Source organism: Aulonocara sp. 'chitande type north' Nkhata Bay, linkage group LG22, assembly GCF_057382095.1.
Source record: "Aulonocara sp. 'chitande type north' Nkhata Bay isolate Kocher_YH1m ecotype deep benthic linkage group LG22, A_spYH_male_GT1.1, whole genome shotgun sequence".
NCBI classification, from domain to species: Eukaryota; Metazoa; Chordata; class Actinopteri; order Cichliformes; family Cichlidae; genus Aulonocara; species Aulonocara sp. 'chitande type north' Nkhata Bay.
In genome coordinates, this window is record NC_141364.1 from 34,861,202 (window position 1) to 34,885,052 (window position 23,851).

Below are 23,851 nucleotides of genomic sequence, written 5' to 3' on the forward strand. Positions count from 1 at the left end.
ACCCGCTGCTGCGCTCACAGTGAAGCCTTTGACTTATTCTGAAGAACACTAATTTCACATGCTGTGGCTTGGACCTTATGTTAGTGCTGGGAATACTGGTAAATAGTAATATATGCTTCCACTGTATGTAATACTGGGACATGACAGCTAAATGGATGTTTAGATCAGCAAAGAACTTTGAAATGAAGCTAATAAATGCATCGTCTCAAAGAGCAAACTGCGTTTTGATGGTCACATCAGTGTGGTTTGACTGATTCTGCAGCTACACCTGGTTTGTGTATAACGGGGTCTGCAGGTGAAACAACCCGAAGGGAGATTTTTGAGTCAGATCAAGATTCCCCAGCAAAGCATCAGGATAGAAATCAAGAAAAACAGCAAGATTCCTAACAAAAGGTATGTCCACACGTGACACATGTTGACCTCATATGTGTTTATAAAAACACTTTACATGTTGTGTGCTAATGTAAAAATTCATAACTAGAGACGTGTTGTTCAGCTAACATACTGCAACAAGTAACAAAAAAGGAACATCGGTTGGTTGAAGACTTAATCGAACTCACAATGAAGGCTTGTCTTGTTGGATGTCATGTATATACTACTGACATGTACAAAGCAAGGGCAGGAACTGCTTTCTCTTCACTTCTCCGTGTACCATAGCCTGAGACATCCTGCATGTGAACTTCACTCAGAGATGGAGAAAGATAAGCACAACAGACCAGGAGAGGAGGAAGCGCAGTTATATTCAAAGGTAAGGATGCTGTTTGATAAACTGGAAATATAAAGTTTACATGTAAGTGTTTTTAAACCAGATGCTGTGTCTGTACATGTGACAGTGTCTTGAACAAAGGTAACTTTGTGTTATTTAAAAACAGTCATCAGATTAGTGCAGGTTAACTATTAGTTTACTGTACTGTGAAGTTAAAGTACTGAACAGCATGTGACTGGTGCTCATGGTCAGAGTTACATCTAGTGTTTAAAGTTAAGCTGGTGATGCTTCAGTCAGTCATTGAACTTTCTACTGTAGAGCATAGAAATCAGCCAGGACAAAGGCTGCTGAATGCAGTGGTATAAATGCACTCAGAGCAGCACACATCAGCTGATCACAGCCTGCACACTAAAGACATCTCAATGGAAATGATTGTGCTCATCTGACTCATTTCCCTGTTTAGAGACAAAGTTGTTCTCTACAACAGGACATAGCCATTATTTATTTATTTATTTCCTTCTTTTTCTCTGCTCGTGTTCTACAAGCTAAGTCCACTTATTAGACTTGTTGGTATTCCCCGTGTACTGACATTATTTTGTTACTAGAATAATATTTTAGCCTTCTTACTTTGAGTACTTTTCAGAGCATGTACTTTTTCACTTTTACTTGTGTAAAAAAGTTGAATCTGACCATCCTGCAGCTGGACTAAACATCACAGCTGTCCTACAAACCAGTTTCCTGTCAGGATTTTGCTTTTTTGTTTGTTTTGTGTGTTTACTTATTTCTTCCTGGAAAGATAAAAAATATCACTCATCTAAACGATATGAGATGGAAACCTGTTGGTCATTAGTCAAGTAGTCAAACCCACACCAAGGTGTCCACATATTATTTCTAAAGGCCTTGTTAAAGAGGAGGCCATGCTGTATACACCAGGGGTCTTAAAGTCACAGCCCAGGGCCCACCTGCGGCCTACTCACACTGATGTGAGGAGATATAATGCAGCCTTAAAGTGACTTTTTTGTTTGTTGTTGAGTGAAATGTTTCTTTGTTTGTTGGTTTGTTTGTTTGTACTACTTGAACACTAACGTGGCCCACAGCGCATTTGGTTTGAGACCCCTGGTACACGCAGCTTGAACCTGGGGCCTGAGGAGGGCCTGTTGCTCGGACGTTGTAATGAGTACGGCCGCCCTGCAGGTGGAGGCCGGGCTTCCTAGATCTGCGAATGGGAGGAGGCATTGTTGTTATAGTAAAGGCTGAACCACGGTCAGCGTTTTCTCCTCGCGTTACTGATCCGCGAGTGTTGGACAGAATATTGGTGGTTTGGGAGCGATGGAAGGAAAACGGGGAGGAAAGGAAACGTAAGCTGACTTTTCTGTCTTTGTGTTGTCGCTCTGTAAGTTTTTCTAAGATAGAGTTATTTAGCACACAAGAAACTGTCGTCATTGCATCGTTACTCCACGTAAAACGCCCCAGCAGTAATCTGTAAACTCTGCGGGCTGTGCTGGCGGAGCCGTCCGCGTGCATGTGTCGCGTTACAGGGTCGAGCTCATCTTCAGGTTCGTGTTTTTTAAATCAGCGACATCTCCACACTGTGGAAACGTCGAGGCGCTGCCTGAGCTGTGACTCTTCATCACAGCAAGAAACAAAGACACAGCTGAACAAACAAAACGCAGCGACGGACCCATGTTCCTCCTCATGTTCCTCCTCATGCAGTGGCGTGTCTAGAAAATTTTTGTTGGGGGGGCCAGGTAGGGGCACAGATTTGGAGAAGGGTGGCAGATTTAATTGGCAGATAATGTTTTAAAAAAAAAAATTCTACCAACCATTAACCATAATTCAATAATCCTATAAACCTAATAACCAAATGCACTTTTAACTCTTATTAGAATGAGATTTTAACCACTACGGTGCAAAGTTTTTAGATACTGCGTTGATAAAGTACAAGAGATACAATCAGTGCTTTGTCAGTGTTTACTCAGCATTCAAGGACAGCAATATTTGCATAGCATTTTTACTGACATGTAGTGCACATATGTTTTGGGCAAAAACATTTTTGAATATTAAAATATGAACATTTGTAACAAACAATTGACAAATTAGCCAATGCCAATGCAAATCTTTCTCTGCCTGTTAAAAAAAGAAGATAATCTTCTCACAAACTGGTGTTTGATTTTGAAACAGGAAAAAAGTGGGGAAACAACTGAAAAGACTAATATTTGAATAAAACCTGAAAGCAAGTAAATACTTTCTATGCTGCCTTATGGTAAACTTTGGTAATATTGATAAAGAACAGCACTGGCTGATGATGAAATACATTCAGCTGGCATGGTGACACTGCCAGTATAACCTGCAGGGCTGGACTGGGACAGAAAATCGGGCATTTTGACTACAGACCGACCCACCAGGTATTAAAGCCATAAAGCCTTTGAATGAAAACAAATGCTGTGGTGACAGTGATGTACAGTCTTGTTGGTATATGTATGATTTCTATACATTTTACGTCAGATAAAAACTTTGGTTGTAAGATTTAGATAATTATTTAATAAAAGCTAGATATTTTAAATGAGAATAAGAAAGAAAAGTATTTCTTTGTGCCCCCCTCTCCCTGTTAATGCCCTACCTGCCCCCCTGGCAACACTTTGCTAGACCCGCCCCTGCACAGTTACCAGCTGTCAGCTACATAAAAAAGGATCCTGGTGTTATTTGTCTCTCAGAAACAGTTCATAACTTCAACTCATTCATGTCACCTAAAAGGTAAACCTGTTTCTCCATCACCTGTTCAGCTCTGATGATTCAGTAAGGACATCTCCTGGTTTCATGTTTCCCTCTCACCACATATCCAAACTGACATCATGACCAGCAGCTTTACAGCTGTGGCTCCAGCAAACATCAGCTGATACTAGAAATTAATATTAAATACATTCTAACAACAGCTGATCAAGCTTAAACGTGCTGCTGTTGTTTAGCGCGACATCCGCTGGTTTCCTCTTTCTGGCGCAAAGTGGGCGATAAATAAACAAGAGAGAAAAGCTGATCAGCTGATCATTGATCAGTTTCATGATTGAAGTAGCAACAGGAGAGGGAGGGGGAAAGAATGAGAGAAGAAGCAGCTGTGCAGCGTAAAGACAGAATAAATCCAGCTTTGTGTCTTTTTCCATCCTAGCTGAAGTTCGGGACAAACTGCGTCTCTTCTCAGCTCAATACGAAACGTGTAATATTTTCTCTGAATGAGGGACCATTCCATTTTTTTAAGGAGCTGTTGGCAACTCTACTAACTAACCTTATGAATAAAATAAAGTTCACTATCAGTAACATCATAGCACCCACCCACCTAAAAACTCCATCAAGCTGGCTAGAACGCAGTATGAGTTATTGCAACTGACGGTAAAAAGTCAGCACAACTAAAATAAACTCCACCTAAACTTGGTTTATATCTGACCCAGAGAGACTGCAGGTCATAACTTCTTACCTGAAGTTCAGTTCACCTGACACTCGGACTGGTGGCTGCTTCGGGTCTCTCCTCCTGCCTCCCCTTCCCTCATCCACCTGCTGGCCTCTGTGGAAGCCCCGCCATAGCCACCACCAAACAACGGAGTTATTTCTACACATCGACCTGCATCTGGCCAATCCACCACCTCTCATTGTTCATGCCATTACAAAAAAAATAAAAAATAAGTCACTGGGGATATGCCCGATGGCCAGTCCAGCTATGTTAACCTGCAACCAAATCTGCAGCTCCATACAGCAATGTTACGACTTAGATTACATCTTATAACTCATAACTCTTATGTTAGCTCCCCTCAGTAGCATACTGTCTGAAATATTCCACGGCTGCAATAATTCTTTAAGTGTTATTTTTTCCTTGGTATTCTAATTTCACCGAAGTTTACTAAACTCAACAAACTTAATATTACTTACCGGGACATTTATTCTGTCCTCATTTTCTTTCACCGAAAAATTGTTTCCTGCAGTGCCATCTTTCGCGCTTGGCTCTCCTACCTTTGCTAACATGATGCACATAGCGCAGAAGGATGCTGCATTCACTTACAATCGGATATCTGACCTTCACCGTGAAAACATAATCGGACATTTGATATTTGATTGAATTTTATTGTTTTGCCTTTGGGGTGGCACCTGGGGTGGCCAGTCTGGTTGGGGGGGTGGCCTGTGCCCCCCCAGGCCACCCCGCTGGACACGCCATTGTCCTCATGTTCCTCCTCATGTTCCTCCTCATGTTCTCCTCATGTTCCTCCTCATAGGTGATATCTCTGATTTCTAAACCTGTAGCTTTGATGCTTAGGCATATAAACATTAACGGAGTTACACAAACTCACCGTTGAAACAACACAAATCAATGCATTTGATTAGAGGACTGTACGGTAACGTGTGTGCATGTGTCTCAGATGGAGTGATGGACAGCAGAGTATGTGAACTTCAGTGTAAACGAGGCCAGACTCCATTATTCCTGCTGTGATGGAGATCCCCATCCTGCTGCCACTCGCCCTGGCCTTGCTGGGGTTTCTGTGCCCATGTGTGACAACACTGACTCCCAGAGTCTCCTTCCCCATGGGTGAGTGAAGCCTTTGAAACATCACGTGCATTTTTACCCCCTTTATCATGTTGGGTCATTTAAATGTATTAGGGATAGAGCAAAGCACAGCGATGTGTTTGTTCTCTCACGTCTTTCATATACGAAATCGATTCTTGTGCACAGATATTGTGCTGAAACCTCATGAATTTAAAAAAAAGGGCAAAATCATGTTAATCAAATTAACTGGGACACAAATGTAGTTGACAGTTATCATGTTAGATGGAGTACTGTGAGATTGTACACTTCAGTGTCTGATTATAATGCAAGTACAGGGCACTGTTTCAGTGCTTGTTTCACATGTAAGTAAAAAAAGAGGTTGAAATTCTGGAAGATGCATAAAAAATAACAGCAATAGTATCCGTGCACAACCACTTTCGGATCTCTTCAGAGATGTTCGGTCAGGTTCTGGTTGGGCTACCCAAGAACATCGACACAGTGAAGCCGCTCCTTTGTTATCTTGGCTGTGTTTCAGTACCTCTGGAGCAGGTTATCATCAAGGATGTCTCTGACCCTGACTAGTCCCCTAGTTCCTGATGGTGCATGATGCAGCCCCCACCGTGCTTCACTGTAGGGATGGTAGGGGCCAGGTGCTAAGCAGTGCCTCCAGAGTATCCTCCACATATGGTGCTTGGTATCTAGACCACAGAGTTAGATCTTTGTCTCATCAGATCAGAGAATTTAGTTTTTCATGGTCTGAAAGTCCCTCAGGTGACTTTTCCACCTGGCCGTACAGGCCTGATTGGTGGAGTGGTGCAGAGATGGTCATTCTGGAAGTTTCTCTTTTCTCCACAAACCAACAGTGGAGTTCTGTCAGAGTGACTTTGAACTTCTTGATCATCTGCCTTACAACGGCCCTTTGACTCCAAGCGCTGGTTCCAAACTTCTTCCTGAGGCCTCTGTGCTTATTGGGACCTTCAATGCTGCAGAAATGTTTCCTCTCCCCAGATCTGTGTCTTGGTTTAATCCTGTCTCCGAGGTCGGCACACAGTTGGTTGGACTTCACGGCTTGGTTTGTGCTCTGACATGCACTGTCAATTATGGGGCCTTAGACAGGTGTGGCATCCAATCAGCTGGATTTATCACCAGTCACGTGACACTTCACAGATTATCAGTGGAAACAGAATTGAGCTGACCTCAAGTTTGAGTGTCGTAGCAAAGGCTGTGAACACGTATGTACGTTATATTTTTTTACATTTCAACCTTGTTTCACTTTGTCATTATGGACTATTGTGTTTAAGCTTTGAGGTAAAATGAATCAGGTTATAATGAAATGTGGATTCTTTCTGTGTGCACTGTGAATTGTGTGTTTAGTGTTGAATAAGTGACTAGATAGCGTGGTCACAATATTTTCTGTGGCATAATAAACGTGGAAGAGACGTTTCGCAGACACCGAGTTCTTCGACATCTAAGCAGTTAACACTCTGTAGCCGGTTATATCTGGATCCTTTTAGTTATCTGTGGATATTTAATCCTAACATGCTTTGTCCTGATACAAACTGCTGTTTGATAACAGATAGTCCTGGGAGACGTCTCATCCGCTTCAACAGCCACGATGTCAGCAACACCACCACGCTGCTGCTCAGTGAGGATGGGGACATATTATATGTTGGAGCCCGGGACTCTGTGTTAGCACTGAATGTTAGCCACAAGGACAGCATCATACTGAGGAACAAGGTAGGGGCTGACTGTTGACAGATGCACACTTATGCATATTGACATAAAGTCACTTGAGATTATGCAAATGCAGATCAGATGGTCTCTGTTAGGAATTAGACTGTGAGGCTCTAAACAGACGTCCATGTGACTACCAATTGTTTATGACGGCCCGACTGCAGAGACAGTGAAACAACCATGTCTGTGCCCTGCTGGTGGACTTCAAAGAAGCCTAACAAGAAGGACTACTTGGCTGTCAAGTCTTCAGCTTCCTGTGTCTGCGACACAGTACAATCACTGCTTCACCATCACCTGTACTTTTTTAAATTTAAAGAACTCAAAAGAAAAACAGCACATTTTTTATTAAACTATTCTAAAGTATTTTTGCAAAACATTGCAGGCAGAGTCTCTGTTGCCAAGTTAAAATATATTGAAATATTTATTGTGTTTAAAGCATGAAATACTGGCTCAAAGATAGACGAGGAACCTGGCGCTTCATCCTTGTAGCCTGCACACCACAGCCTGCTTCTATTTTCATTCATTTTTTTTCACACTTGACGTTCAGACAGTAGTTTGAGAATTAGATCAGGACCTTTTCCACGTCTCCTTTCTCGTGTACTCCTATGTTAGCTAAGCTTGCCACATCTTGGCACAATCCGATAATCCAGTCTGTGGACTAGAGAGTACGTCCAGTATGACTAGTTTGACGTTTGTGTACTCGTATGTACCTCACACATTCAGTGTCACAGTTTGCAATAATCACACAGTAAAAAAGTGAAAGCATTTTTAACTGTTCCTGTTTGATGTGCTATTTAAGTCAGGAGACCACGATGCAGAAACCAGTATTTTATGTAGAAGCAGGCAGCTTTTTAAAATCGCTAAATGAATTTCTAAAGGTCCTTCTAAACATTCGGACAAACACAAACTGGGTTAAATCCTTTGTGACTGTAAAACTTGTAGTGCCTGCTTTTGGTGTATTTTAAAAAAAAAACGCAGTCTCGAAAAGAAATGTGTTCTGGCCCGTGCTGTGATCTTTCACATCACGATCTTTACACAAACCTGCGGCTGTGGTTAATGTGAAGAACTTGATGAACTCTCCTCTTCTCTCAGCTGGACTGGACTCCTTCACATGAAGACCTTGAGCAGTGCTCCATGAAGGGAAAGAAAATGGTAAGTGTTCTGTTTGAATGTATGAACAAATGCTTTGAACCTGTTAAATTACAAATACACAAACCAAACGAGACAAAGGTGCCAATAATGTTCCAGCCCATATGGAAAAGATAGATATAGATATATATAAGATATATATAAATCTTATAAAGTTTTTATCTGTCTTGTATGAAACTTGTATGAAAAGCATACAAGAGTGAAAACACATATAAGATCCCTTGAAAAATTATATAATGAAACTTGTATGTTTTGTATACTTACTAAAAAAAAAAAATGAAAGTACTGAGAAAGTGGCCACTTTCATGAGTAAATCATATGTTTTTACTATTTCTTTTCCATATGGGAGCTGGCAGTTACAGTCCCTTTTGATGTAACATGAGAATGTTTGAAGTTGAACCAACAGGTCCTGGTTTAGACAAACCGTTAACAGTTTTACATGAGCTGGTTTTGTTGAAATGTTAAACTTTGTGTTTCCAGGCTGACTGTCCCAATTTCATACGTGTGCTGCAGTTCCTGAACACCAGCCACATCTATGCCTGTGGAACGTTCGCCTTCAGTCCACGCTGCACCTACATCGTAAGGCATTTAAGTCACTGTTTAGTGATTGTAGCATAAACTTGATACAAAAAAGCTTGAATTTCCCTTTTTGTGTGTTTGTAGAAATGGTCCATATAGCATTCACTTCAGTAGCAGCTTGACTTTTTCTCCTTGTCTTCCCAGAACACTGACACATTAACAATGAGCCTCAAGCCTGATGAAGGGAGAGGTCGATGCCCCTATGACCCTTATCAACGCAATACGGCTCTCGTTGTAGGTGAGGAAATGATGCCACAGCATGACTGGATTATTACAACTCTATTTTGGTGTCTCCCAGTGATCCCTGTCCTGTCCCTGTCCCAATCATCCCTGTCCCAGTTATCCCTGTCCCAGTCGTCCCTGTCCCAGTCGTCCCTGTCCTGTCCCTGTCCCAGTCATCCCTGTCCTGTCCCTGTCATCCCTGTCCCAATCATCCCTGTCCCAATCATCCCTGTCCTGTCCCTGCCCCAGTTATCCCTGTCCTGTCCCTGTCCCTGTCATCCCTGTCCCAATCATCCCTGTCCCAATCATCCCTGTCCTGTCCCTGTCCCAGTTATCCCTGTCCCAATCGTCCCTGTCCTGTCCCTGTCCCAATCATCCCTGTCCTGTCCCTGTCCCAGTTGTCCCTGTCCTGTCCCTGTCCCAGTTATCCCTGTCCTGTCCCTGTCCCTGTCGTCCCTGTCCCAATCATCCCTGTCCCAATCATCCCTGTCCCGTCCCTGTCCCAGTTATCCCTGTCCCAGTTATCCCTGTCCCAATCATCCCTGTCCCAATCATCCCTGTCCTGTCCCTGCCCCAGTTATCCCTGTGCTGTCCCTGTCCCTGTCATCCCTGTCCCAATCATCCCTGTCCCAATCATCCCTGTCCTGTCCCTGTCCCAGTTATCCCTGTCCCAATCGTCCCTGTCCTGTCCCTGTCCCAATCATCCCTGTCCTGTCCCTGTCCCAGTTATCCCTGTCCTGTCCCTGTCCCAGTTATCCCTGTCCTGTCCCTGTCCCTGTCATCCCTGTCCCAATCATCCCTGTCCCAATCATCCCTGTCCCGTCCCTGTCCCAGTTATCCCTGTCCCAGTTATCCCTGTCCCAGTCGTCCCTGTCCTGTCCCTGTCCTGTCCCTGTCCCAATCATCCCTGTCCCAGTCGTCCCTGTCCCAATCATCCCTGTCCTGTCCCTGTCCCAGTTATCCCTGTCCCAATCGTCCCTGTCCTGTCCCTGTCCCAATCATCCCTGTCCTGTCCCTGTCCCAGTTATCCCTGTCCTGTCCCTGTCATCCCTGTCCCAATCATCCCTGTCCCAATCATCCCTGTCCCAGTTATCCCTGTCCCAGTTATCCCTGTCCCAGTTATCCCTGTCCCAGTCGTCCCTGTCCTGTCCCTGTCCCAGTCGTCCCTGTCCCAGTCGTCCCTGTCCCAGTCGTCCCTGTCCTGTCCCTGTCCCAATCATCTCTGTCCCAATCATCCCTGTCCCAATCATCCCTGTCCTGTCCCTGTCCCAGTTATCCCTGTCCCAGTTATCCCTGTCCCAGTTATCCCTGTCCTGTCTCTGGCTGGTGGAAAATGCAGGATTGCACAGCTGCAGGATTTATTGGGGAATTCACAGCATGAAGCACTTTTGATGACTTCAAACACGAGCAGTTTTGAAGTTAACCTGGGTAGTAATGGTTCTTGCAGAGCTTATTACCTTCAGGCTGCAGCTGTGCAGTGTTTGCTGTGACCACCTTTATCCTTCATCAGAGCCTGAACTCGGTTCAACACAGTATGAACTTTGTTATGTTTCTTGTTATTTCTTTAATCGCTCTCAGGAATAGTTGTCCATGTTCTTGGAGGACATTTCAAACCTCTTATTTGAATGTTACCCCAACCTGTAAATGCCTTTTTTTCGATTAGCGAAGGCTAATCCACGATGATGGGTGTGCTTTTACTGCATTATCAGCCGGTTTGGGATCTTTGTGTTGCTGAACATGAAGCCATTACCAATCAGAATCTTTCCATTAGTAGATTTTTGATCATTGTTTTAAAGATAAAAGGCCTTATTTTATCTTTTACCTTGAAGAAGGTCGGAGGTCCAAAGTAAGGTGATATTTAGAATGTGCATGTCTCAGTACAATGGCAGTAAGAAACACTGCTTTAAATGGCTTCATATATCATCATTATCACTTTGACCTGCAGATCAGTCTGTTGACCTTGAGGAGGTCAGAGGTCAAATGTGACATGACATTTTAAATCTTTATCAAATACTTTCTGCATGTTGATTGCGCACGCCACACATGCAAGTTATAGCGCGACCAATAAATCAGCTTGGTGAACGTAAGACGGTGGATTATTGACATGATTCTACTGTGTAAAGTGGAATCACGTTGAGTCCACTGAGAACTTTCATCGTGTTTACAGACAGTGTGTATGCACACAACCATGCTGCCAACAGTGTGTATGCACACAACCATGCTGCCAACAGTGTGTATGCACACAACCATGCTGCCAACAGTGTGTATGCACACAACCATGCTGCCAGCAGTGTGTATGCACACAACCATGCTGCCAACAGTGTGTATGCACACAAACATGCTGCCAGCAGTGTGTATGCACACAACCATGCTGCCAACAGTGTGTATGCACACAACCATGCTGCCAGCAGTGTGTATGCACACAACCATGCTGCCAGCAGTGTGTATGCACACAACCATGCTGCCAGCAGTGTGTATGCACACAACCATGCTGCCAACAGTGTGTATGCACACAACCATGCTGCCAACAGTGTGTATGCACACAACCATGCTGCCAGCAGCCACAAAGATGGTCGAATATATTTTCATTGTGTCGCTGTTGCTCGTCAGTATGATGTTAGATGTTGTCATGTGTCTCAGATGGAGAGCTTTATACTGGCACTGTGGCAGACTACAGGGGGAACCGGCCAGTCATCTCAAGGCACCTCAGCGAGGGCAAGCGTGTCGACCTGAAGCTGGATGACACATTAGGATGGTTGGAGGGTGAGTGCAGCGAGTTCTTCCCCAACCTCAGATATTTGAATTTCTTTAATATTAGATACGTTTATGGCGTCTTAGATCAGTATCAATCCATTTGTTTGCTGGCACATCTTGTCTGTTACCTGTTATGTGGTGGGAATCACAAACATTGTAATAAGTGTTTCTTATTTCTGTTTAATTCTTGAAAATGTACTTGGATTTCCAGCTTTACCATGTCTTTCACACATTGTTTCCAGTAACTTACATTTCTGCTTATGTTACCTTCTGTTTGCCATAGATCCAACTTTCATCAGTTCCACATTTATTCCAGATGAAGAGAAAATTTATTTCTTCTTCACTGAAGTGGGCAGAGAGTATGACTTCATCGACAAGTTCATCGTCTCCCGCGTCTCTCAGATCTGTGTGGTAAGTGGGAACGACGGTGTCTACGAACCGTCCAAAGAGATTCTGCAAAGATTTAGCAGTGCTCTGATATTTGGAATTTTCTCCCAGGAACAAACAAACTTCACGAGCAGACCAAACCCGTCACGCAAACACTAATAGTCCTCATTCAGACACAGGAAACAGACAGCCAGTCACATGTGTGTCCAAGGCTACAGATGCAGTTATAGCATAACAAACCTTAAAATGCACTGAATGTTATGTGTTTATGAAATACAATGGGTGAATGTGCCTGCAAAGCCCTTTTAGTGGTCAGTAAGGCTGAATGTCACCATCACAGGCTGTAATAACAACTTTGTCTCTTTTGATCTTCTCAACATGAACTGGAGTGATGTCAGTATTTAAGAAATCCCCCTGTAAGGTAACTTCTTAGTGCGTCTGACGGTGCAGGGGAACTTAGTCAGCAAGGTGAAGCTGAATTTGTGACTCCACCCACATGACTGGATGACATCTCCAAGATTTCTACCTGTCAGGATTGTTATTCATAATTCTGTCAAAGGGCTGTAACTCTGACCTTTCTGTAATATTATGTACATGATAACATCACAGTGTTCTCTCATTTGTCAGAGTGATGTTGGAGGTCAGCGGACCCTGCAGCGACGCTGGACCACGTTCGCAAAAGCTCAGCTGCTTTGCCAAGCTGACCATGAGCTGCCCTATAATGTGCTCCAGGACATAGACACCCTCCTGCCTGCAGAGGGCGCTCCTGTGGATGACATACTCTTTTATGGCATATTCACCTCTCAGTGGTGAGTGATGATGTCTCCTGAAAAAAAATCACCATGTTTCCATTAATACAAACTTGCTGTTGAGATTGAGAAGCACAGTTTTCAGATCTTTGACCTACTGTGTAGGTGAAGCATGCGTAGATTTGATCTTTGGGGCATTTAGAAAACTGCAGTGATGTATCCAGGCCATCTGACCGGGGAAGCATTCAAATCTGAGGGATGTGCTCTTCTGTACCAGTCAAGGAAGGCTCTCGTCATGCTCACGAGTCCTCCAGGCAGTCTTTCTGTGGCCTTCAGGGGCGAATTGAGGGTTGATATAACCAGGGCTGCACATAAGTGGTCCGCAGGTGTCAAAATAAAAGACGCGCACCAGATAAGAAGTTGCAACGCACGTAAGATTTTCTGGAGGAGGACAGACATTTGTTTAGAACTCTTAAAGATGTCAAGAAGCTCCTTTAAGCAGTTACTGTGATGTTCCTCCACCTCCAAAGAATAGCAGAAGGAGTCCGAACCACAAAAGAAGCACGTATCCTCAGAAAAGTGGTTGCAGGAGGTGAGCTGGCTTCAAACAAATGATGATCGCACAGAGATGTGGTGCAGAATGTGCCGTGAAAATCCCACTCTAGTGGACAAAAACACTGCCTTTGATATGTACGCAAACGCGCGCTGCAACTTCTTATCTGGTGCTCGTCTTTTATTTTGACACTTATGTGCACCCGTGGACATAGAATACAACAGAGAAGAAATACAATTTAAAGGACGCACATTTAAGAATGAAACAAGTTGCTTGCCGTAGTTCCATGTTTCTGATTCTTCGTGACTGTATTCTTAATGTTTGTTTTTGATTAACCAGGTCTGTCAACTCTGGGCGATCAGCAGTGTGTTCCTTCCGCCTCACTGACATCAAATCGGTCTTTTCTGGTAACTACAAAGTCCTGAACCGGGACACATTACAGTGGAGTGCACGGGTTCAAGAGAAGGTCGCAAATCCAGGCGAGGTAAATGGTTACTTATGAAAACTTATTTAGAGTAAAGTCTCCATGAACCAGCGGGTGTACGTGCACACACGCTGCCTTCATGTGCAAAAACTAATTACATATTCACAGCTGTGAGAAACTTTAATTCTCAGATGTAAAAGTTTCACGATTATTTGTCGTCTTCTTCCACGTCATTACTGCCGTCTGGTCCTTCCTGCTTTCTCACTACTTCCTACTTCTGCTCTTGGTACCAAGTTCACACTTTCACAGTTAGCTTAGCATTCTTTATACAGATGTGGATAAAATTATTAGCATGAAATTTCAAGTTTTTGTCAAAATTTTGACAAAACAGAACAAAGGATTTCCAACATAGCATTTCTAAGCATGTTAGTTTTCTTTAGAAAGCATAAATGATATATATTTACTCACAATAATAGAATTATCTGAGAAAGTGTTTTTTCCAGGGTCAGTATAAATTATCCCTGAATAACAAACCAGGTTGTGCAATGATGTGCTTTAACTCTTTAAAGCTGAAAGCTTATAAAATTAAGTTAAAACTGAGGTTCCAGTGTCTCGTGTGTCACAGAGAAAGCAGCAGCCGAAAACCAAATCAAATCTGTTTACATGAGAAAAATGATTTTTGATGCTCACAAAGCAGGAGATGGATACTCAAAGTTATCGCAGCGTTTCCGAGTTGTTCTACTGAGATGTATCATCGAGAAATGTAATGAGAGCCGAACAGGACAGAACAACTGTTGCAGAAGTGAAAGATTTTAAGAAAACGCTGCCACAACACGAGTGAATGACTTGGCCGAGTTGGGAATCGGAGTCTCAAAGAAGATGATCACTTGACTCCTGCACAGGAACTTACGACCTCAAACCAGACTCAGCCTGGAGCAGGATTAGGGGAAGTGTGTGCTTTGGTCAGATGACATTAAACTACAGCTCTTTGAGATGCTTCTTATTTTTGGATTTATGAAGAAGAAGGATATGTGACCATTTTAAACCTCAAGCACTCGGCAGCAGAAACTGGGTCATCGTTTGTCTTCCAACATGACAACAACTAAAACGTACGTCTCTCCTGGTGAACGTTATCGACTGACCTGCACAAAGCTCCGACTCGGATCTCGCTGAAAATCTGTGGGTGAACTGAAGAGAAGAGTCCATGCCATCAAACCTGGAGGAGCTACAACAAACGACTGCAGCCTGATATACAGCAAAAAGTGAAGAATAGCATCGGGGAGCTAATAATGTTAACCTCAGTATTTATTGGTTTTTTGGAAAGAAAAAAAAAGTTTGGATGAAGTTATTTGGAAAGTTGTGTCAAAAATTCCTTTCTCTGTTTAGTAACACCGGGGAAATTCAGTTTACCAAAGTAAATGATATTTTTTCTAAATGCATCTGATAACGACTGTGTTGAGTCTGTTCCTTCCCATTCCCTGCAAGGCCACCTGGGTTGGCTGGAAGACTGTTTACTTAGCCTGGCAGGGCGAAGGACACTGTCTCAGCTGAACTATGGACACACACACACACATATACTGATACTGATAAGCACTCACCGACGTATCACCCTCCCTACCCCGGATCCAACGCCACCTCCAACGCTTACCTCCCCTCTGATCTGGACATCGGGTCAGTTGGAGGCGCAGTCCAGGAGGGGGAGATACAGGAGAGGTGGAGGAAGATCTCAGCCTGGGTGTTTATTGTCTTATGTAGTCTGGAAGATGAGTGGATGGTGGGGTGGGTGCAGTTTTCTCTGTGGTGGGGTTGGGTGGACTGTCCCGGGCTCTGTGGGGCCGGGAGGCGCTGCTGCACTGGGCCCCGGTCTGGATGGGCCTGGGCCCCCTTTCCCTGGCGGGTCGCAGAGTATGGGGGTGCCTACTGGGGTCAGCGGGGGAGCTGGCCCCAGGGAGGGGTCACTTGCCCCTCCCTCCCTTCCCTCCCTCCCCATCTCCAGCTGCCTCCCTCTTCCCGCTCCACCACAACCACCCACACATGCAGGACCTTGGAGTAGGGGTATGTCACCAGGGTGCAGAGGAGGCTACCCCCCCCTCTGTCCCCTTCTGGCTGCCTCTGCCTCAATTTTATCCCACAACTTAGACATTCACATTACTCACACTCTCATTACACATACATATAGGATGTTGGGGGTGGGCACGATACACGGAGTCCAAATTACCATCAGGGTGTACACCCCACCCCTGGCGTCATTGCCCACCTCTCAATGTTAAATACACGTAGACATTGAGGGCTAGCAGGAGGGACCATGCGCTTACCTGCTGCTCTCTGGCAGGTAGCTCCATGCCCTCCTGGGTTTTAAATGCACCTTAGAACACACATGCATCAACACTACAATGAGCGGGTGGAGGGAGGTTTGGAGTCTTCTCACACCCCCATTCTCTGCGGCCTGCTGGAGCGGGGGGGCTAGGAGGAGGAGTTGGCCGTCCGACTGCGGTCTGGAGTGTGGGGCCTCCCTGCTGCTGCGGAGTCGGGGTGGTCTGCCTCCCCCCACCGCAGGGAAAAGGGAAACACCACCTGGGTCTGGGTGCAGTTCCCCCTCCAGGGGCGGGGGCACCTAGACCCGGTTTGTAGAGTACGCTTGGGGAGTGTGATCGTGTGTACAGCGTCTCTTTATGTCTGTCTCCACGTTGGTTGAGTGTGGAGTAAGTGCATATGAGAGCATGAGGGTGGGAATGGATGTTTGTGTCTGTGTGTGCCTGTATGTCTGTGTCTATATGTCAGGTTGGGTGTCAGACGCCACCTCTCTGGGGACATCTCAGGCCCTCCAAGGTTTGGAGGCCTATCTCCCCCCACCACCACTTCCCCTGCCAGTGGCGGACCCCCTCAGGTGTCGGTGCGTTGGTGGTTCTTTGTGTCCGGGGATGGGCGTCCGGGTACACACCGGCTCACTCCTTGGCGGCCGCTTATCGGGGCCTGGAGCCTGGGGCTCGCTCGGGCCACTTCGGAGGTGGGGTGCCCCCGGCCTCTCGGTCTGGGGCTCGGTCACTCAGGCGCAGCTGGCTGCCGGCGGAGCTCACGGGCGCGTCACTGCAACTTCCCCTGGCTTCTGCTCCGCGGCTGCTGAGTGAGCCCTCATCTGGGACTCTCCTCAGCTCTTTCTGGGACAGTGGCGCGGCTGCCCCTCTGTTGGTCTTCCTTGGTCTCTTGTGTTCTGGGGGCCTCTGGATGTCTGGAGTTTTGATCTCCTCCATACCTGCTTCATGCCCTGGAGGACGGGGCTGTGGCCCCCCCACACCCTCTAGCAGATCATTACATGAAGGAACCTTTTAAAAACAAGCGCGTCCATGCTCACAGGTGTACACACGGGTGATCACACCCACAAACTACACCCTTTTTGGCTCCTACCTCAAAGCACACTGTTGATCTTATGTGCTGCACAATAATGTTTAACATTTAGTATTTACTGTCATATTCCCATATATCATTGTGATGTTGTTTATTCTATTACTCTTGTTCTCTTCTGCTTGTTTTCTTTTTTCTTTCTCAGCAGGTGATCCAGGTGATTGATATATGCATTTTTTTTTTCCTGCTCATTCTGTTGGTTTTTGTCTTTTGCCCTTCTCCCCCGTCCCTCTTCTCAGCTGTTTCTCTTTCCCTCTTTCTTTCTCCCCTTCTTTCCCCCAGTCAAGTCTGTCCCGTATTCAGTAAGTGAAAATAAAATAAACAATAAAAGGTGAATCAAATGGACCATTACGGCAAGGCTGGGATGGTCAATTTGGTAAAGTAAATCCGTTGGGCATCTTTCTTTGCCTTTAGACAACAATTCTGATGCAAAAGAGCCAAACGGGACAGGCCAAAAAAAAAAAAAAAAAGTTGGAGGCGCAGTCAAAGATTGCAGCGGTCCCAGATCAGATGTACACACTGGAACTCTTTCCCATGTTGCTGTCTGTGTTTATTGTGCTGTGGTGTGTTGATATCTGTGCATTCCTGTATTATCCTTCTGTGTTGCACATTTCAATGTTTTTTTTCCTCACTACCTGGCCTGACCTGTCTCCCCAATGTGATGTTTGTATTGTATGTATGGTCGGCAAGGTCTGTCATCTCGGTTGTGGGCAAAAGACCTGCAGCTGACAAATAAAGGCTATCTCATCATCATCTCTCATCATCATCTCTCATCATCATCTCTCATCTCATCTCACCCAGATTTTAACATATTTCCTTTTCCATACTTTCATATTTCAACACACCCACTAATGTGTTCAGAATATTGTAAACTTATTAACATCGACACTGTAGTCCTTATTATAAATGTTTTCTTAAAAATTCTTTAAATGCTCTACTTCACATTTCAAAGCGCTGTTCAGATTTGAAACATGTAACTATGGGCAACATAACAGTGGGCAGGGTGAAGTGGACGAGACCCACAGGCTGAGGTGTAACCTAAATACGTTAGAGCGTTGAGTGAGTGAGCAGGGAGCAGTTTCGCTGATGGCACGCTCTCTGCTGCTCATAATGTGCGATTAAAAAAGTGCCGCACAAATGGAAATGAATACAAAAATAATTAGTTTGTGTCAACTTTTGTGTTAGTGTGGCCTGCACAACGCCTCAGACAATGCCCTGCGCTTTGTCAAAGAGAACTTCCTGGCAGATGACAGTGTGCGAGCAGTTGGAAGGAACCTGACCATGGTGTCTGCTGAAAACACCTACAGCCACCTGACTGTCCAGAGGGTCCAGGCAGCCAACGGCAAACACTACACTGTCCTGTTTCTGCTTACAGGTAGGACTGCAGGCAGAGCAGTAAAATACACAACTAACACATTTCAAAGGCTGAACTCTTCCACGACTACCAGGCTGACACCTCACAGTACAGGTTATATCCTCTCAGCACTTCTTCTTGAATAGTTTTATGTTATTAATGATTTCTTTTCTGATGTTTCAGAGTCTGGTTACTTGCATAAAGCAGTGCTGCTACTCAGAGGGGCCCATATCATCGAGGAGATTCAGGTCTTTGAGCAGCCTCAGCCTGTCAGGAGCCTGAAGCTCTCCATACCCAAGGTGCACGCTGCTGCTGACGTTTGGTGGTTCAGTTCCATTTAGGTTTTTAGACTATTGGAGGCAATGGAGACAAAGACGTGGCAATGACCATAGAGAGTTCCTGTGTGCTGCTTTGAGGGTTAATTATTTATGTATTATTATTTAGCTCCAAGCTACACTGCTAAATAAAATAAAGGAACACGTAGGAAACCCATCTCAAGGTCATGCTGGACGTTCATACTGATATGGACCGACGGACACGTCGGGGACAAAAGGATGTCACATTGTTGGATGCAAATGAATTCAAAGACACACTGAAAGATCAAAATGAAACTAATGATATGGCAGACTGGTCCATTTTGCCCAGATTCCATTGCAGCAACTCAAAGTAGTGCTCAGTCCTTTGTATGTTCCCCACGTGCCTTCTATGCCTGACAGCATCAGGGGAATCTCCCAGTGAGACAGCAGGTAGAGAGGTGATTCCCCACGACGCTGAGCTCAGGGACAGTCGGAGGTGCAAACTGGCAGCATCGAATGGGACGTGACATAATGTCCCAGAGGTTTACCGTGCACTCGGTTCAGTTATCTATTATTTTTATGAACATGCTGGAGTCCTTAACTGATCAATTTGCAAGTCTGGGTAAAAAGTAGACTTGATCTCTGTGTTGTTCCAGATGTTCTGCAGGTAAACCGTTTGAACTCAGTTTTGCAAACTAGATAAAGTTTCTCCATCACAGTGAAGCAGGATGATGTCATTGCGACAGAGTACTATACAGACATGTCTGAAGGCTTATTCTGTCCCACTGCAGGGAGTGATTTATATCGGCACGTCGGAGGGCGTCGTGAAGGTCCCGACAGCTAACTGTTCTTTTTACTGGACCTGTGCTCAGTGTGTTCTGGCCCGAGATCCCTTCTGTGGTTGGGATCCTGCCAGTAGGGTCTGTGTGATGGTCTCTACAACAAACACTAACCTGTGAGTAACACTACATTTTTATTATGATTAATACGTTCAGCACACACGATCTGCTCACATATTTTATTATGAAACACAAGGTTGCACAATGAAACTACATCAGCTGAGGAAGGAGTCGGTAATACCAAACTGTGCAAAGCTAGTCAGCTTTTATTCTTGACCTTGTAGCTTTTGAGCCGGTAGCACAGCTTTGTTTAAATGAATCATTTACAGGCGCGACCACACATCTGGATACTCCAGGTGGGATTATACAACATCCATGTAGGAATTTCCTCCCTCTCGGTCAATGTTTAATGGTCTTGTTCTTATCTACTTGGCACCTTTCTATTCTTCCTGAGCACTCAAAGCGCTCCGTGCAACTTTTTCCTCTGTGAAAGTGTGTTGTAACATTCACACACATCATACTTGGGTTTGTACCTTGCCCAAGGATATTTGGCAGATTGAAGCAGCCAGGGATCAAACCACCAACCTTCCAATTAATAGATGACTGCTTTGTGAATTTCATGTTTTTACTTCTGGTTTGAGGATTGGTCATCAGTGGGGAATCTGTGAAACCTAGTGCCCACCTTCTCTGTTAATGGTTTCCCTCCTCAGAGCCCAGGACATAGAAAGAGGAAACGCTGAAGAGGCATGCAGCAGTGTTTCATTAAATCACAAGAGCAGATTTGGTCCAAACAAACTGCCTGCGGGTGAGTATAACATCTTTTTAATATCTATTTTAGTCTGAAGATTAAATGGAGGAGAAAAGTCTAAAAGGAATGAAATAAATCATGAAAAGTCACACGTCTGAGGTTTTGTGTGGGCTGTGAGTCAAACATATAAAACATGAATTTGCTTTATTTAACTTTTACTTTTCTAATTTAGACATGATTGTGTGAAGTTCAGATTTTTCCAATAGATTCTTGTTTAGAAGCACGGTCATTGTTCTTAGTTTCTGTGATATCCAAACACCTGTTTCTGATGCAAACTATAATCTGTATGTCAGCCTCGTGTCCTCCAGGCGAGCTGGTGTCTGTGTCTCTGAACGAAGTCGTGCGGCTGCAGTGTCCTGCTGCATCACGACTGTCTCAGCAGCTCTGGGAGCGTCCCAACAGTCGGCTGTCCTCAGACTTGTATCTGAACTTGGAGGATGGGAGTCTCAGCTTTGTGGCCACCCCTGCCACACTGGGCCACTACCTCTGCCTGTCCACTGAAAATGGCTACCAACAGACTATGGCCATCTATCATGTCAAGCAGAAGACCAGCCCTCTGTCTCAAACTCCAACCAGCTACACCCAGCCTCGGACAAATGCCATACCCACAACACAATCTATGGCCAAGCCGGGATCTGGACTCCACATATCTGTAGGAACAGAAACGCACCAAGGAGAGTCTAAGACAACGCCATCCAACAGGAACACTCAAGTCACCACCAGACAGCTGGGCAAAAACCTGACCTCATGGACAAAGCAGCCTCGACAGAGAGAATTAGAGCTCCGGGATGGGGAAGCGCTGCTGGCCGCCCAAGCCCCATGCTATTTAAAGGAGCTGGTAATTGTGTCACTTTTGCTAGTGCTGTCCCTCAGTTTGTTAATCACCATATTTCTGTTTGTCATCACACAGCGCTGCAACCACAGAACAGCCCCACAAGCAGCAACCATAGACTCTGACAGAAGGACCCCTGTAGAGCAGGAGGCCCGAAGGGCGAATGTGTTTCTGAGCAAAAGGAATGAACAAGGACAGCAAAGTGGACATGGCAGCGAGTTGGTTTGTAACGCTGCGCTTTCAGGTTCTAATGGACATTTGCCTAACACCCCCATCTAAACAGAGGTACAGTGTTACAGATGAAAAAAGTCACGTGGCACTCAAAGACTCCTGATCTATGGGAAGTCTTTGGCAACAGGAGGAAAAGGATTTAAAACTTTATTTGAAGGGCGAGGAAGTAACACAAACCATTTTAAAGTGGTTTTCATGGGATTTGACTTATTATTCTATACATGCAGTTTTAATGTCCTGGTGTACATTGAAATTACAGCTCAGTTTAGGTCACAAATAAGGTCCCATATGCAACTGAAAGTGGCTGCTGAGGGGGGCCATCCCAATCGGTAAGATCTGTGATCGTACTAATAAATCAAAGAACTGTGCGTGGGATCACTTTTCTCAACAGCCATTTACTGGCAGCATTTGTGAGTATTGTTGTGGTGGAATAAGAGGCGTGGGGAAATGAATGTCTCACAAATATAAAGCTTCAACCGTTACACCTAAGTGCCAGACCCTTCCTCGAACCCTCAAACAGGCCTTTGAAGGGTTGTGAAAAATGTCTTCCACAGTGTCATTGCTGTGATCTCAAATAGCCGGACAACAACACACAACAACACACAACAAGACTGTAAAATTACACAATTGCGCCTGTTCTGCACAGCTACATTTGGAACAGGCGCAATTGCTGTATAACCGTGTGTGTTGTAACTGCCCAGTCTTTTTCACAGCTCGAACTGGTGTATTGATGGAGATCAAACATTTGTCACACTTGGTACTGGACCCGCTGAGGTCCCAGTTCTGATAACTGACTTGTCTGTAACACTTTCACTGCTGATTGCCTGAAGCTGACACGCTTTTGTGTGGAAATAACTGGAATAAAGTTTGCACACGATTCTAAAAAGACGAATTTAGCAGCTGTTTCTGGCAGCCGTAGCTTTGGTGGTCAGTAATTGTGTTCTCCTAAACTGTAACATTTAGGTATTTGTAAGTAGTGGTGACGAAAACCTGGTTAAAATCTCTCTGAATAGGAGCACTGATCCAATGAAAAGCATAACTGTTGATTAGCTGTGACGTGTTGGTTCTGAATGTTCTGGTTGGTCGTCATATTATAGCTGGTTATGTTCTGACTATTCTGTTCTCTCTTGATAGCTTCATTTGGTAAAAGGTACAGTTCTGTCCAATGCAGCTGCTTCTTTAAATATTTTTATAGATTAGTCAAATGCAACACCAGTAACTGCCACAGTCGGCCAGTTGTACAGTTGTATGCACCTTTTAGAACAAGAAATCATTTGTTTCCATATATTACATTTTGATCAAAATGTGTAAGGATCAGAAAATGTATCCAAAGACGTGTGTGTGTGTGTGTGTGTGTGTGTGTGTGTGTGTGTGTGTGTGTGTGTGTGTGTGTGTGTGTGTGTGTGTGTGTGTGTGCACGCATGTGTGCGTGTGTGTGCGTGTTCACATAACTTTGTAGCACATGGTCAGGGTGAGTCAGCCAAGTTTCTTTTCTTGTGTGACAAAACAAAGTGAATGTGCCTTTGCTACATGTTATGTGACGATCCTGTGGAGCTGTTTGTACTTCTCACCATTTGGACATGTCAATAAAAAAATCATCCACAACTGTAATAAAGACTCAACATATTTATATTCACTTCAATAAACAGGTTTCTGAAATGTTATAAAATATATAAAAAACCATCACATTTTGTTTTATGTCTTCTCAATTTTTTAACGACTTGGAAATCCGTCTGCTCTGCCATCGTCCTCTCAGGACGCTTTTGTACAGCACTCAATGAACTTCTGTTAAAACCTAAGTAAACTACACAATTCACTAATAAAACCACCTTTCGCAGCATTAACTTGAACTTGAAGTCTTTCACGTTGCTGTGGAGGAATTTTGTCCCACTGCTTTACAGGGTTCCTTCGGTTCATTCATCCATAGTGTCTTTAAGGTCCTGCCACAGCATGTCATTCAGATTGGTTTGCTTGTATATTTACTGTTGTGCTTGGGATCATTGTCCTGCTGCGTGATCCAATTTAGGCAAAGCTTTAGCTTCTCAGAAAGATGGACTCACATTTGGTTTAGAATGCTTTAGTATATAGAGAAGGTGCCCAGGTCCTTTGGCAGCCCTCCACCATCATGTGTGACACTTGGTGAGAGATGTTTGTGCTGAAATGCTGTTTGGTTCTCACCACACGTGATGCTGTACATTAATGATAAACATCTCCACTTAGTTCTTTGGACAAACAGGAAGTAAACTGGTTTGTTTAGATCCAACTTTTCAAACCTAAGCTGTGCTGGCATATTCTTGGTTTGGT

General features: G+C 44.5%; 1 protein-coding gene across 4 annotated transcripts; it reads left to right on the forward strand.

Annotated features, from left to right (window-relative positions):
- Positions 1-23,383, forward strand: sema4ab (sema domain, immunoglobulin domain (Ig), transmembrane domain (TM) and short cytoplasmic domain, (semaphorin) 4Ab). Of its 4 annotated transcripts, none has more exons than XM_086279598.1 (17): positions 1-98; positions 263-393; positions 614-748; positions 5,110-5,276; positions 6,811-6,971; positions 8,061-8,120; positions 8,598-8,696; positions 8,841-8,934; positions 11,559-11,681; positions 11,956-12,083; positions 12,687-12,868; positions 13,701-13,845; positions 18,373-18,562; positions 18,725-18,840; positions 19,629-19,792; positions 20,387-20,481; positions 20,778-23,383. In XM_086279598.1, exons 4-17 carry the CDS (start codon positions 5,180-5,182, stop codon positions 21,593-21,595), a joined length of 2,472 nt encoding a protein of 823 aa, XP_086135724.1. In that variant the 5' UTR covers positions 1-98; positions 263-393; positions 614-748; positions 5,110-5,179; the 3' UTR covers positions 21,596-23,383. The 4 variants fall into 4 exon arrangements, with proteins under 4 accessions (XP_086135724.1, XP_086135723.1, XP_086135722.1 ...); XM_086279597.1 differs by having other exon boundaries at positions 658-748; XM_086279596.1 differs by having other exon boundaries at positions 263-748.
- Positions 23,384-23,851: the final 468 nt, after the last annotated feature.

Bases quoted from the DNA above. Each gene is read 5' to 3' on its own strand.
- sema4ab (XM_086279596.1), top strand. From the start codon at position 5,180: ATGGAGATCCCCATCCTGCTGCCACTCGCCCTGGCCTTGCTGGGGTTT. The intron at 13,846-18,372 runs GTAAATGGTTAC...CTTTTGTGTTAG, and splicing joins AGGTCGCAAATCCAGGCGAG to TGTGGCCTGCACAACGCCTC. The intron at 19,793-20,386 runs GTGAGTAACACT...TTCCCTCCTCAG, and splicing joins TCTACAACAAACACTAACCT to AGCCCAGGACATAGAAAGAG.